At 40.4% G+C, this 14991-nt stretch overlaps 1 protein-coding gene across 1 annotated transcript in view; it reads left to right on the top strand.

The window, feature by feature from the left end:
* LOC122794824 (trichohyalin-like) overlaps window positions 1-14991 on the top strand; it is a 348510-nt gene that overhangs the window by 312233 nt on the left and 21286 nt on the right. Inside the window, exon 4 of the mRNA XM_044063429.1 lies at window positions 1518-1710. Within this exon, the coding sequence (XP_043919364.1) occupies window positions 1518-1710 (193 nt within the window). The remainder of the gene's footprint in view (window positions 1-1517; window positions 1711-14991) is intronic.

Here is a 14991-nt window from a genome sequence, read left to right as displayed (position 1 = left end):
GATCTGATTGAACACCTACTGTTATGGCATGCCCTTTCACAACTGTATTTTTTTTGTCACTGGTCTAGTGCCCCCATCCCGTTTAGGCACTCATATTCAGCAAATTACATTAGAAGAAGGTGAAGCTGTGTTTGTGTCTTTACAGCTGGAATCACCAGCTAAGTACATTTTGAGAGAGTGCCATGATATATTATTTTGAGAAATTTGCTGTATTGTTTTTTTATGGTTGCAGAGGAAGGGTGAACTAGCTTCTTACCACTAGTCTTATATAGCCAAATTTAGCCAAATTGGATCTGGTTTTGCTATTAATTTCACAACAAATAATGTATTTCATTCAATTTATCAAGCTGACACACGCAGTATGTATGTGTTGTATAACTTGTGTGTGTTGATGATATGCAAACCCAAAGTAATACAATTTACTAGGAAAGGTAATGTACAAAAAGTTATACCCATATTTGAAATTCCATTGCCTGTGTTCACTAAAAGCTATTACATTGTGGTAAACAAAACATAAGTAAGATTACTCAAGGGGTCTTTTCCTGAAAATTTCATGAGTCTGTCTTGAAGCAGTGGAGAGAGATTGCACTTGGACTCTAAATTCAAACGTCATTTATAAAACATCAGAGTAAAATAAAAGCTATGTAAAACATAAATATATAATGTTAGGAGATTTCAGACCTAAACACTGTATGTTTCTGTATAAAATCAATATTTTTATTCTTTGCATATGTTGAGACATAAAATGACATTAACATTTATTTTGTAGATTAAAATTCAAGATGCAGCTGCTCATTTTACGTTGAAGGTAGAAGTTCAGTCTAGTGATGATATATAGATAAATTATGCCCGTAGCATTCCTAAAAATCTCATGAATAACAAATTTGTTGGACCAGTTTAAAGATACAGGGTTTTAAATACAAGGAGGAAAAATAGTCAATAACAACCTGTATTCTGGGCACAGACCTTTGGAAAATGCTCAGTAGTTAATGAGTTAGACATATAACCCCCCCCCCCCACACACACACACACATACACACCACTCTCATACCTTTGTATTTAGTTACTTATGTTTTCTGAGATAGAAAAAATAATTTTGATAGGTTTCATTGCAGGTAACTAGATAAGGTGAACACTTAAATTGCATTTTTGTGGTATGTAAACAATAAAAGAAGCAATTGCCACCAGTGGTTGCTTTGTGTTTTTTCATTTTACTTAAACACTGGGCCAGATTCCAAAAGAGTTGCTGTCAGTGCAGCTCAGCCCTGATTCCGAAAGTGAGTTGCTGTCGATATAAGTGATCTACTTTGGTGTAAGGCCCATCTATAAACAGTCTTGCACAGGGGGGCCATATTCCAAAACACCTGCTGTCAGCCTTCTCTTGTTGTAAGTAGTAACTTACACTGAGAAGCATATCTTTTGGAATTGGGCCAATTTGCTGAATTTACATTCACAGCCAAAATTGTTAGCAGGTATTTTTGTTGTTTAGTAATGTTTCTGTTTACATCTTTGTATAGCAATATGATGATGATTTTGAAGAAGATGATGGTGAGGGAGGGGATAAAACAGAAGATGAAAGGGAGAGTACTTCAACTCATACAAATCCAGAAATTGAAGAAATTCGTAGAGCTATTATTGCAGAAAATGAAAGAATTAGTAGAGTTCCTACAGCTCGTAATCAAGAAGTGAATGCAGAACAAACAAAATCAGGTAAGTAGCAGACATAGTTAAAACATCTTTACTGATAGTATTAATCATCTAACTGCTATACTACCTTTAAAAGCCCAGCGGATTGCTTTTGTCTTAAATTAATATTTTGTTAACATTTGTAGTGTGATGTAGCATGTTGGAACCGTATGTTATTTCATGTATTAATTGATTTGTCTGGGATTTTTTTAGGCCCTAATAAGCCTAGCCAAGAGTTTAGCCAATGTTTAGACAAGTCAGCACCCAGTGTTTGTGGTGCTTTACTGTTTTAGTATGGATACAATGTCAATATTATGGTTTGGCTATTTCTTTTGCTCTGTGGTTTTAATGCAAATTTGTAGTATTTTCTGTTTGTTCATGTTTTCAACTGAATTTAGCATACAGGATTATGATCGAGTCACCGATAATAACTACTTTATTATGTGTTTGAAACATGGATGCCAAGAAATTCACCTCGAGTGAAGTAGTACCGTCAGTGCTGAAAGTTACATAACAAAACTTTGTTAAGCAGCTTTCTTATGTTATTAAAGTGCATAACAAAGTTGTAATTTTTCTGAATTCAGAGCATAATCCATGTACTACAACATACTTACAAGTTATCTAGTCCTTATTAAAGTTTGTTATTGTTGGACAGTAACCTTTCAGATGCTAACATTTGACACCTTTCAACACTTAATATTTTAAAATCTGTCACCTCTCCTTGACTAGCTTTATATCCCATCAGTAAATTAGCATTTCACATTTAACTATTATGTTAGCATTAAGAATACCAAACCTAAAAAAGGAAGCAAGAAAAAATGTCAACAATCTCATGTCTGAGCCTTTTCAGCATGCTAGCAAGAGTGAAAAAACATATGTATGTATCTCTTCAGACCAGTAGAGCAGTAATCTGTAATATTTACAGGCATTTTGGCTCCATTTCATTTTGTAGCATTTTAGAAATAAAATTACATTATTTATGATTTTATTTTACTTTTGTTTACTTGGTTCATCCAAATGGGTTTAGTCAAAACCCCTTTCCAGCAGTGGTCCAGGGAGTAAAGCTCCAACATATTACAAACATTTTTAAACAGACATTCAATAATTGCATGAACAGACATTTTAAGTAGCACATATTTATATATATATATATATATATATATATATATATATATATATATATATATATATATATAATGTGTGTGTTTGTGTGTGTGTATGTATATACATATATATGTGTGTATATATATGTATATATATATATATATATATATATATATATATATATATATATATATATATACACACGGTGGATATAAAAAGTTTACACACCTCTGTTAAAATGCCAGGTTTTTCTGATATAAAAAAATGAGAACACAATAAATCATTTCAAAACTTTTCCCACCTTTAATGTGACCTATAACCTGTATAATTCAAATGAAAAACAAACAAGTCTGTTAGAGGAAAAAAATAAAAAAAAATAAAAAAATGTACAATATGCTGGTTGCATAAGTGTGCACGCCCTTAAACTAATACTTTGTTGTGTGTACACACCCTTAAACTAATATTTTGTTGAAGCACCTTTTTATTTAATTACAGCATTCAGTTTTATTGGATAGGAGTCTACCAGCATGGCACATCTTGACTTGGCAATGTTTGCCCACTCTTCCTTGCAAAAGCACTCCAAATCTGTCAGATTGCAAGGGCATCTCTTGAGAACAGCCCTCTTCATCACCCCACAGATTTTCTATTGGATTTAGGTCTGGGCTCTGGCTGGGCCATTGCAAAACTTTAATTTTCTTCTGATGAAGCCATTCTTTTGTTAATTTGGATTTATGCTTGGAGTCATTGTCGTGTTGAAAGGTGAAATTCCTCTTCATCTTCAGCTTTCTAGCAGATGCCTGAAGGTTTTGGGCCAGAAGTAACTGGTATTTGGAACTGTTCATAATTCTCTCCACCTTGACTAAAGCCCCAGTTACAGCTGAAGAAAAGCATCCCCAAAGCATGATACTGCCACCACCATGTTTCACCATGGGGATGGTGTTCTTTTGGTGATGCGAAGTATTGTTTTTGCGCCAAACGTACCTTTTGGAATTGTGGCCAAAAAGTTCAACCTTGGTCTTATCAGACCATAACACATTTTCCCACATGCTTTTGGGAGAGTTGCTGTATTGTTTTGTAAATTTTAGCCGGGCCTGGATGCTTTTCTGTGTAAGAAAAGGCTTCTGTCTTGCAACCCTACCCCATAGTCCAGATATATGGAGAATACAAGAAATTGTTGTCACATGTAGCACACAACCAGCACTTGCCAGAAATTCCTGCAGCTCCTTCGTTGTTGTTTTAGATGTTCTTTGTGTTTCACTGATGCAGTCATCATCTGTGGGTTATCACTGCTGTGGTAACCCTCGGCCGCCCGAATACCAGAGTCAATGTTTTTCTGCGTCAGCTGCTGTCGCTTGCTGGCTGATGTCAGGTCATCAGTGCTATAAAGGAAGGCAGCTGATGACATTACATTAGTCTTTCTTCCTGTAGAGACTGCAGCAGAAGCAGTTCGCAAGTGTGCCAGTCGGTCGCTACCAGAGTTTGAATTACAGTTGAAAACGTCTAAAGCTAAGTACCTCGTTGGGGGTCCTTTTTTCTTGCACTAACCGATGTCCAAAAAAGTTAACAATTGTCTCACCTGTGGAAAGCAGATCCCACACTGAGACTTCCAGTCATACTGCATCACTTGTTTAGGCCCAGACCACGACATCCCCCATTGCCGGTTCTGTGCCCTCTTTAACGCGAGAACCATTCATCGTAGAGCTCTTATTGTAGACTGGTATTTTTGTCTTCCATTTTCACATTCCGAAATGGCATCCATCAGCCAACAATCCATAGACATTCCGAAAAAATGTAGAGATAAGGATAGAGACAGACCACACAAGGCTAAGCCTTACGATGACTCTACTGCTAAGCAGGTCATCAGTTCTCTGGAATTCAGTGAGGTGATTTCGCAGCCCCTGATGCCCGATACGATATCTATGCAGGCCTCTACCGAGACCCTTTTGAGTCTGGTATGCCGCAGAAATCTTCTTCATCTTCCGAGCCTTTGGTTGTTTCTGCCTTGGTTGGGTCTGGAGCCACGACACAGGCACCATCTTCCAGGAGGTCGTTCGCACTACAGAATCTAGAAAAAAATGACGTCTTCTCACCCGACTTCCATTTCTCTCAGACGAATGGATACTGTTAGGCCTAGAAGACAGGCCACTCTTAGAAAATCTATCTCTTGCCACAATCTTACTCCTGGTCTATCACACCCCAAGCCCAAATGCTTAAAATGGCAGAGGATCTTATCTCCCTTATCAGGAGCAGTCAGGCCACAACTTGTAAAAGGAAAAGACATCCTTCTCCTGAAATACTGACAGAACAGGATTCTGAGGAATCTGATTATTCAGATTTTGAAGAGGAACAACAATCTCTTACTGCTTATGAGGATTCAGATGCAGAGGAATCCATTCCTTCTGCCTCCCCACCAGAAGATCTTTCTTTGGGGAAACTCTTCACACCCTCAGGGAACATTTTCACTGGAAATCCCAGGACTTCCCTCAGTCTAAGAAAAGACTATGAGAGTTTCTAGACCTGCCCCAACACAGAACAACCTTGGGTATTCCCCCTATCTTAGAGGTGGTGGATGAAGTTTTCCATGAATCCAGCTTAGCCCCTGATGCCCTCCCACCTGCTCCCAGTAAACCTGACCGGTATTACAGAGTACCAGAACAGATTCTTACAAACACCTGTAAAGAAATCCTGCTGCAGACCCAGAGGTCATTACACAGGGACCTAAAAGAGCTAAGGCTAGTTCTGCTAAGAATCCTATTCCTTCTAACAAGGATTCCAGAGCTCTGGACAGATGGGTTAAAAAAAAAATTACACCTCTGCAACCTTAGCTATCAGAGCACTCAACTGTCAGTTCTATGTGTTAAAATATCAACAACACACTTTGGAACCATTAAAGCAAAAGATTTCAACCTTTCCTAACTGTGCCAATTCGAAAGCGTTAGGAGATTTACTGCACTCTACTTGTCATGTGGCCAGGCACTCATTGCACTGTAGATACAACATCCTAGAAGCCTCAAGCAGGGCAGCAGTGTCAGATTCTGTCATTAGGAGACATGTATGGTTGAAGGAACAACCTCTCCTGATCATGTTGGATAAGGACCGCTTGTTTGGAGTAAAAGCAGAAGAGGTGCTTAAAAAGATGGAAGACAAAGCAAAATCTATGCAAACAGTGAACGATTTCTTTCAGGTACAACCTCCTAGGCTCAGCAGGAATTTTCCCTCTAAGCACTGGTCCTTTCCTGCACCCAGCAGACAGGGACAAAGTAATCCATGCAGGGAGAGACCACCCAGGCCCCTATCCCAGAGAAAGCAGAGAACCAAACAGTGGACGACTTCCACCCCAAAGGTAGGGAGTTCTATGCCATCCCTCTACGGCAAAAACTCTCAATGACTTCCTCTCCCCCCTGCCCTCTTTTCACTCACCAAAACCAAGGAGGAAGGCTCTCCCTCTGCAAAGAAAATTGGCTTTCTGTAACAAAGGACCAATAGGTCTTATAATTTTTCAGGGATACAAATTCTCTTTCCACAAACTCCCAATTCCAACAGGGTACCCAGACTTGCCTCCAAATCAGTGGGCAGAGGCACTGGAGCAAGTCCAAACTCTCATATCCTAAGGGGCAGTAGAACCTGTACCCTCAGATCAAATAGGGAAAGGCTTTTATTCCAGGCTATGGATTTATCCATTCTGAACACCTTCCTGGTAGTCCCCAAATTCAAGATGCTAACTTTGCATCAGCTGCTGCCTATGCTGACAAAAAATGCCTGGTTAGTTACCCTAGAGATAAAAGATGACTACCTCCACATTCCCATAAGGAAATTCTGCAGCAAATTCCTTTGCTTCAGAGCAGGCTCACAACACTTTCATTTCTCTGTGCTACCCTTTGACTTATCTACCGCTCCTAGGATATTTACCAAATGCTTAGCCCCAGCCATAGCCTTTTGCAGACAGAAAAATATACACATTTACCCTTATCTGGATGACTGCCTCATTCAAGCAGATTGCAAAGAAAAGTTCCCCAAGGACCTCCTCTTTGTTAAAACCCTCATAACCTCCTTAGGGTACACCATCAACAAGAAGAAGTCAAGGCAAACACCCTCCAGGAAGATCATTTTCTTGGGAGCAATGCTGGACACAGCATCCCAAATGGCCTTCCTATCCTCAGAAAAGTAGAGCTTCCTGCCTCTCTATTTTATCCAGCTGGCTTCCAGAAGTCACCTCACTGTGAGGAAGTTCCTGCAAGCCTTTGGGTACATGGCATTTTGCATCCGTCTAATTCCTCTGGCAGGCTTCACATGAGAAAACTTCAGTGGTATCTAAAGAATCCTTGGTGTCAGCACTCTCAACCTCTAGAGACATCCCTTCCTCTGATCCCCTGTATAAGGGCCAAGTTTCTCTGGTGGGTGGGGGCCTGTGCCCAGAATAAGGGTCTTTCCGTCACCCTCCGCCCAACCGGGCAGACCATTACCACCGATGCCTTAGACATAGCTTGGGGCACTTACCTAGAAGGCAGGTGCACCCAAGGTCTTTGGGATGCCCAGCACTTTCCCTTACACATCATCCAGAAAGAAGTGATGGCAGTACAAAAGGCTGTGACATCCTTCAAACCCCATCTCTAGCCAGGGGTTCTCCTTATCAAAACAGACAACACCACAGTAGTGTGGAACATCAGCAACCAGGGAGGGACCCAATCTTACCCTCTGTACAGCCTAGCCATGGACCTCTTGCTGACAGCCTCTTCCATTGGACTACACCTGATAGCCCGATACCTACCAGGGATCAACAACACCCTGGCAGACTACTTAAGCAGAAGCTTACTGGACCTCCCACGAATGGCAGCTCCACAGAAAAATCTTTTTACAAATCATTCAGTTGTGGGAGACACCAGAGGTGGATCTCTTTGCTTAGCATCTCAACCATCAGCTGAAAAATTCTGTACCTGGGAGCACCACCACCTAGCGTGGAAGGTGGATGCCTTGACCTTCCCCTGGAACACCCTCTTTGTGTACGCATTCCCTCCACTGCCTCTTATTCCCAAGGTACTGATCAAAATAAGGGAGGAGAGACCAAAGGCCATCCTCATTGCACCAGACTGGCCCAGACAACATTGGTACCCCTTACAATGCAGCCTGACCTTACAGCCTCCCAGGCAGCTTCCCCTGATGTCAGACCTCTTAACTCAGGTGGTGGGAGAAATGCTGCACCCAGACTTGCAGACTCTCAAATTATCAGCATGGCTAATACTCTAAACATAAACAAGGGGTCCCTGTTAAGCAAATAGGTCCTCGACATTATCACAGAGGCCAGAAGGCCCAGCACCAGAAAATCCTATGCAGGAAAATGGAAAAGATTCTGCTCCTGGAGCCAGTCCAGAGGGGGCAATACCTCCCAACCTTCTATCCCTCTTATCCTGGACTACCTAGTGGAGCTACTTAATAGTGGCCTCATCTTCTCCTCTATTAAAATCCACGCCTCAGCCATTTCAGCTCATTTGGATATAAAACAGCCCCTGTTCTCCCATCCTTTGATTAAACAATTCCTCAGAGAGGCTTCTAATATCAGACCTCCCAGAAGGCCACCCACTCCAGCCTGGGACCTGAATTATGTTTTGGAAAAACTAACTTTACCACCCTTCGAACCTGCTGCTTCAGCAGAACTAAGATACCTCTCTTGGAAGACTGCTTTTCTTCTAGCTATCACCTCAGCCAGAAGGGTTTCAGAACTTCAGGCACTGATGGCCATTGAGCCCTTCAGCATCTTTCATGCAGACAGGGTCTCCCTGAGGACTAATCCCTCCTTTATGCCCAAGGTGGTATCTAATGTAACTCTCAACCAGGCCATACATCTACCCACCTTCTTTCCTAACCCTCAAAACAAGAGGGAAAGAATTCTGCACTCACTAGATGTGCACAGACAGCTCAGATACTATCTGGACTGTACTAAACCCTTCAGGAAAACAGACCAACTACTTGTCAGCTTTGCCCCAGGGGCAGAGGGGAAGCTCATTTCCAAGCAAACCATTTCCAAATAGATATCACACTGTATCCATTTCTGCTACAGATTGCATGGGAAACCCCCCTCCCAAGTCTATTCAAACCCATTCCAGTAGGGCAGCCTCCACTTCCACAGCATTCCTCAGAGGAGTTCCCACCAGGAACATCCTGGAAGCTGCCACCTGGACTTCTGTCCATACCTTTACCGAGCATTACCACCTACCGCTATTTTCTAAGGCTACAACGGGGTTTACCTCTGCAGTTGTCAGGGCTTGCTGACCCATTCCTGGGTCTCTTACTAATCCTGCCACCCCTCTCCTCAGCTTTGGAAATCCTCCCACAGGTGATGACGGCAGCAGTGAAACATGAAGAACGTAGTACAGTTGTTTACACTTACCATAAATATAGATGTTCGAGTGTATTGACTGTTGCAGTCCTGGTTTCCCACCCTCCTTCCCCCTTTACCATATTTACTTGGCACTCTGACTGGTTAGGGCAAGAAAAACTGATGTAATAGCGTTGGCTGCCTTCCTTTATAGCACTGATGACCTGACATCAGCCAGCAAGCAACAGCTGCCGACACAGAAAAGCATTGACTCTGGTATTCGGACCAGCCGAAGACTACCACAGCAGGGATAACCCACACGTGATGACTGCAACATTGAATACACTTGAACATCTACATTTATGATAAGTGTAGACAGTTGTACTGTCTCTTGGCAGCCTCCCTAACCAGTTTTCATCTTGTCTTTTCATCAATTTTGGAGGGACATCCAGTTCTTTGCAATGTTACTATTGTGCCATATTTTCTCCGCTTTTTGATGACTGTCTTCACTGTCCGTGGTATATCCAATGCTGTGGAAATTTTTTTGTACCCTTCTCCTGACTGATACCTTTCAACAATGAGATCCCTTGGATGCTTTGTAAGATCTCTGTGAACCATGGCTTTTGCTGTAGCAGGCAACTGAGTAAATGTCAGGAAAATCTTACTAGGACAGCTGAACTTTCTTTGGGGTTAATCAGAGTCTCTTTAATTGATGGCAGGTTTGTACCCAAGAAGACTGAATGCTGTAATCAAATCAAAAGGTGCTTCAACAAACTATTGTTTAAGGGTATGCATACACAACAAAGTATTAGTTTATGGGTGTGCACCTTATGCAACCAGCATACTACACGTTTTTTATTTTTTTATTGTATTTCCCCCAACAGATTTGTTTATTTTTCAATTGAATTGTACAGGTCATAGGTCACATTAAAGGTGGTAAAAGATTTAAAATGATTTATTGTGGTCTCATTTTTTTATATCACAAAAACCTGGCATTTTAAAAGTGGTGATATAAGTCCTACCCCAAAAATAAGCTTCAGTTAAGATAGTCAACTGATGTTATCATTCTCTGCTCGCCATTTTCAGACCATTCGGAGATTCAACTTCTTCTCTTTGCAGAAAGTCGTAAGATTCTTTCCCCCAGAGTCCTCCACGATTCTTATTGTAACCCTAATCCTCACTCACACTTGACGGTTGAGATCCTTGGCCCATAAACACTGGCAAGTGTGCTTTGATTGGTCAAAGTACAGACAACACACATAAAACGTGCACTTCTTAACCATCACCATTTTGTGTTGCCACTCCTGTCTCGTAAGTCTTCAATTAACCCCCCCAGACAAGATGAGTGCAAAAAGAAAGAGCTTTTCCATTGAGTACAAGAAAGGAATCATGGAGGACCCCCTGGGAAAGAATCTGATGGCCTTCTGCAAAGAGAAGAAGTTGGATGTCCGAATGGTCTGAAAATGGCAAGCAGCATATGATAATCTCAGTCAACAGGCCGATGAGGGAAATGCAAGTGTGGATCAGGTCAGCAACCATTATTTCCTGAGCTGGAGGACATCATCTATGAATGGATTGCTACCAGGAGAGCAAAGGCTTTGGTTGTGCACAGGGCTGATATTCAAGCATTTGCCCTTGCAATGGCACCACAGTTAGAAATATCCCCAGAAGAATTCAAATAATCACAACATTGGCTGGATGGCTTCCTTCAGCGATATGAACTGTCTCTAAGAAGATCAACAACACTGTCCAAGCTGGAAGATACTGAAGTTATTAAACGTGAATTTGCATTCAAGTCCTTTGTTGATGGCATTGACTTTTCTAAATACCAACTCTCCAACATGATTGCTGTGGATGAAACTGTAGTGTTTATGGGCCAAGGATCTCAAACAATTGATCAGAGGGGTGCCTTGTCTATCTACATTCCCTCCACTGGTTACGAAAGTGCACGTTACCTGTATTTTGGCAATTCGTCTAGATGGAAAAAAACCCCCACCTCTAATCATTAGTAGGGTCAAGAAAGATAAGATTGAATGTGTTTCAGGCATTTACATTCTTGAAACTGAAAAAACCTGGTGCACACAAGCAGTTATAAGGAAGTGGGTCAGTGTAATGCTGCCACTTGTTTTGCGAGGTGGCGAAAGAGGTCTGCTAGTCTGGGATTCAGCCAGCACTCATCTCGCTAAAGACATGAAGAAATTCCTTGCACAGAGAAGAATAGATCAAATAATGATTCCCGCAGGAATGACTGCCTATCCCCAGACTCTTGATATTGCAATAAACAAGCCATTCAAGGACCATTTGCGCATGGAACTCAATGACTACATTGAAAATAGAATGGAGAGAAATCAGCATGGAAACTTTGTGAAGCCTAGCCTGCAAGAGGTCGTAACTTGGGTACAGAATTCATGGGATAAAATAACTGAGAGCTGTGTTGCCAATGCACTACGAGCAGGCTGCATGTACAAGCAGTGCTCATTTAAGGAGAGCTCTGTTGCTAGGCATGACAAATTGGGGCCAATGGTTCTACAGGAAGTGGAGTCGCAAGAAATTCAGGCCAAAATTAGGGGGTTGGAGACTTATGACAATGTTCCAGAAGAAGATGACATGACTCTATTTGAATAACTTTTCCGTTATCGGGGGAACAGAATGGATTGATTCTGCTTTCAGCTGTCAGCAAGCTCTTGTCAGTTTTTTGACTTTATTGAATTAAGGTAGCATTTTATTATCAAGGGGTAATTATAAAGCAAGGCCACTATTTCCCAGACTTCATTTTTATGACTTTCCATCATTCTTCTCTTACGGTTTGGGTAAGGAATAAAGAAAGCATCACCACTCAAAAAGTGGCAGTTATTCACCTGTTTTATTCCCCTCCTCCAATACACATGTACTGAGATTTTTCTGCACTTTCTGTTAAGCATGAAATATTGCACTGTGAAAGCCAAGGTGTAGATATTCTGAAGTTGAAATGTTTGTTGCACTGTTTATGTAGAATTCTCACACAACTGTTAACGTGTTATCTAGAACTGTTGCCCAATAACAGAAAAGTACCAAATAAATGTCAATTTTATGTGCATGAATAAATGAATAAATGTAGATTGTTTTATGGGGGGAGGGTAAGTAATGCATTCCCTGACAGTAAGCCCTAATGCGTATTTCGACGGGGGGAAAGTATAAGACCTGGTCTTATTTTCGGGGAAATACGGTGTGTGTGTGTGTATATATATATATATATATATATATATATATATATATATATATATATATGAAATATGTGTGTTTGTGTATGTGTGTTTGTCTTAACAATAATTACACATTCATTTGCCAATTAGATTACATTCATATAAAATATAAAAATAAAGGCAATTATTAGAGTAGAAATGATTCTTATGTAGATGTTGAACATTGTGCATCTGAAGAGGTGTTCTTGTAGGTTTGTCAAGTAGATAATAGATATTATGATTAGTGCCTAGCAGTTCAAAGAAATGGAAGTGAGGAAAGGAACTTGGTAATGAAAAACTGTTGATATTGTAATTAAGAGCTGGGGTATTAAGCAGACTCTAAAACAATTATGTATGGCCGTCATAAGGTTCACATTAGAGAAATGCAGGTGGAGTGGAGAGCTGTGTCACAAAACTATGTATATATAGCTCGGAGATGATAATAAAACTATTCAGGTATTGGTGAAGACTTTCTGAGTTATTGATATTTCTGCTACCAACATCAGTAAAAAGAGCACCACTTTCCTGATAATTACATTGGATATTATTATTTCACCTAGGGTTATAAGCTTTTTTTTTTGGTAATGTATGTATCCTTTTGTAACAGCTCTGACACTCGATATCCTTAAGTTCTAAAACTAGCTAGACTTAAACATGATGAAAACATATTATCCAATGTTGTCTATTTTCTTCCAGTTCAACACACGGGTTATTGCTTCTGATCAAATCTGACATCAGCACCACCTCTGAAACTTTACAGATGCAGGGCTCTGTCTCCTCCCTAACCTATAATTCCCTCCACTCTACCTTATTACCTCAGATTTTGTTTGCTGCTTGAAGACATCAGATGTGCGCTGCAAGGGCTCTCCATATCGAAAGCGTATCATTTGTGTGATACCCCTTTTTTTCTTCTCTTACTTACAGACTTGTCTCTCCAGCACTAGTTATATACTTATTTTAACAAAAATGTTTGTAATACTTAACGAGTTAGCTGTTAGAGTAATTAGTAGTTAGCTTTTACTGTTTTTCGTGAAAATCTTTAGCTTTGTCAGTTGTTGATAGTACAGTGCGTGCTTTTTTTTTTACATGAGATTTAGTATTAGGTATAGTTAATCTTCTTATTGTTGATTTTTTTAATGTGTTTTTCTTACGTAATTAGACAATCTCCACTATAGTTTATTGTACTAACTGCTGTATTTTTCAGATATGTCAGACAGCCAAAGATTCAAAAAGTGTGCTCAATGTGGACACAAACTCTCCCCCTCAAGACCCACACTGTGTGTGTGTGTGTGTGTGTGTGTGTGTGTGTGTGTGTGTGTGTGTGTGTGTGTACTGCTTGGGTGCTACCCACGTCAAGATGGATTGTGAAGCCTGTATTTATTTTACTTCTAGGGCATTTTACACCGAGAGAGGGAAACTAAGGGCTTCTTTCCTCCATAGACATGGTCATCCTTTTCAAGAGGCTATTCCTCTTACACTGCTGCCTCACCAACAAAAAGACAGGACAAGATTAAAATGACAAGCAAAAAAATAATGCTGAGAAAAAAGGGTAAGGATAAGCCAGAAAAGCTCTCAAAATACTGTGATTAACAAAAGGGGAGGAGATAATCAACAACAGTATTGAGAAATGTGAAACTAGATGGATTATGTTATTGCAGGCACATAGATCTCCAGGTTTGAATGGCTATGTGCCTTTAAAACCTATTTTCAAGGAAAGGAAGGTATGTCTTTAACTGTTTTAATTGATTGTAACTGCTATAAGTTCAAAATTGTAACGGTTATTTGCCTGATGAATTGCATGTAAAGGCATGAAAGCGCTAAACTTTATTAAATACTTTTATTTTTACCTGAAGCCTCACTTAGTCCTGGTTTTACAATTCTTTTTAGTACCAAAGAAGACAGAGGACCTCAGGCCTATTCTAGACATGAGCTATCTAAATCACTTTGTAAAGCAGATGAAATTCCAGATGGTCATGGTTCAGTACATTTTTCCTGTGGTGAGGAAGGACAAGTGTATGCACTACATAGATTTCAAAGTTGCATACTGTCATGTAAAGACAGAGAAGTGTTCCAGGAGATTTCTTCATTTCCGTCTGGGAGCTAATCATTAGAAGTTTGTAGTTCTGCCTGTCGGTCTCACTAAATCCCCAGGGTGTTTACAAAGATAATGGCAGTGGTTGCAGTGCATCTACGTCTGTTAAAGATCCAAATTTTCTGATATCTCAATGATTGTCTCCTAACAACTACCTCTAAAGATATGCTGCTTCATCACCTGGACCTTTGCTCCACCTAATGCAAAGTCTAGGGATTACAGTCAGTCAATCCTAACACAATAGACAGAATTTATTGGATGCCATGTGGACTCAAGGCTACTGATTTCCAGCCTTCTCCTTACCAGACAGCTCTCCCTACTTCCCACAGCTACACAGGTACTTCATCAGCTTACTCTTCCAGCAAGGTTGAGTCTGCTGATTGTATGTCTGATGGCTTTAACAATTTTGATGGTTCCTCTAGCCAGATTTTACATGACAGTACTCCAATGAGCTCTGTCGGTACAGTGGTCTTGAATTATTCATCCACTGGATGCAAGGATTCACATTACTCAGATCTGCAGAGAACACAATCTCTTGCTGGATAAAGTCCCCTTCTGTGATGAAATGATACTTG

Source organism: Protopterus annectens, chromosome 2.part1 (assembly GCF_019279795.1).
Source record: "Protopterus annectens isolate FY-2018-M chromosome 2.part1, PAN1.0, whole genome shotgun sequence".
NCBI lineage: Eukaryota > Metazoa > Chordata > Ceratodontiformes > Protopteridae > Protopterus > Protopterus annectens.
The sequence above is the reverse complement of the archived record's forward strand: the minus strand, read 5'-3'. Positions and strand labels throughout refer to the sequence as shown.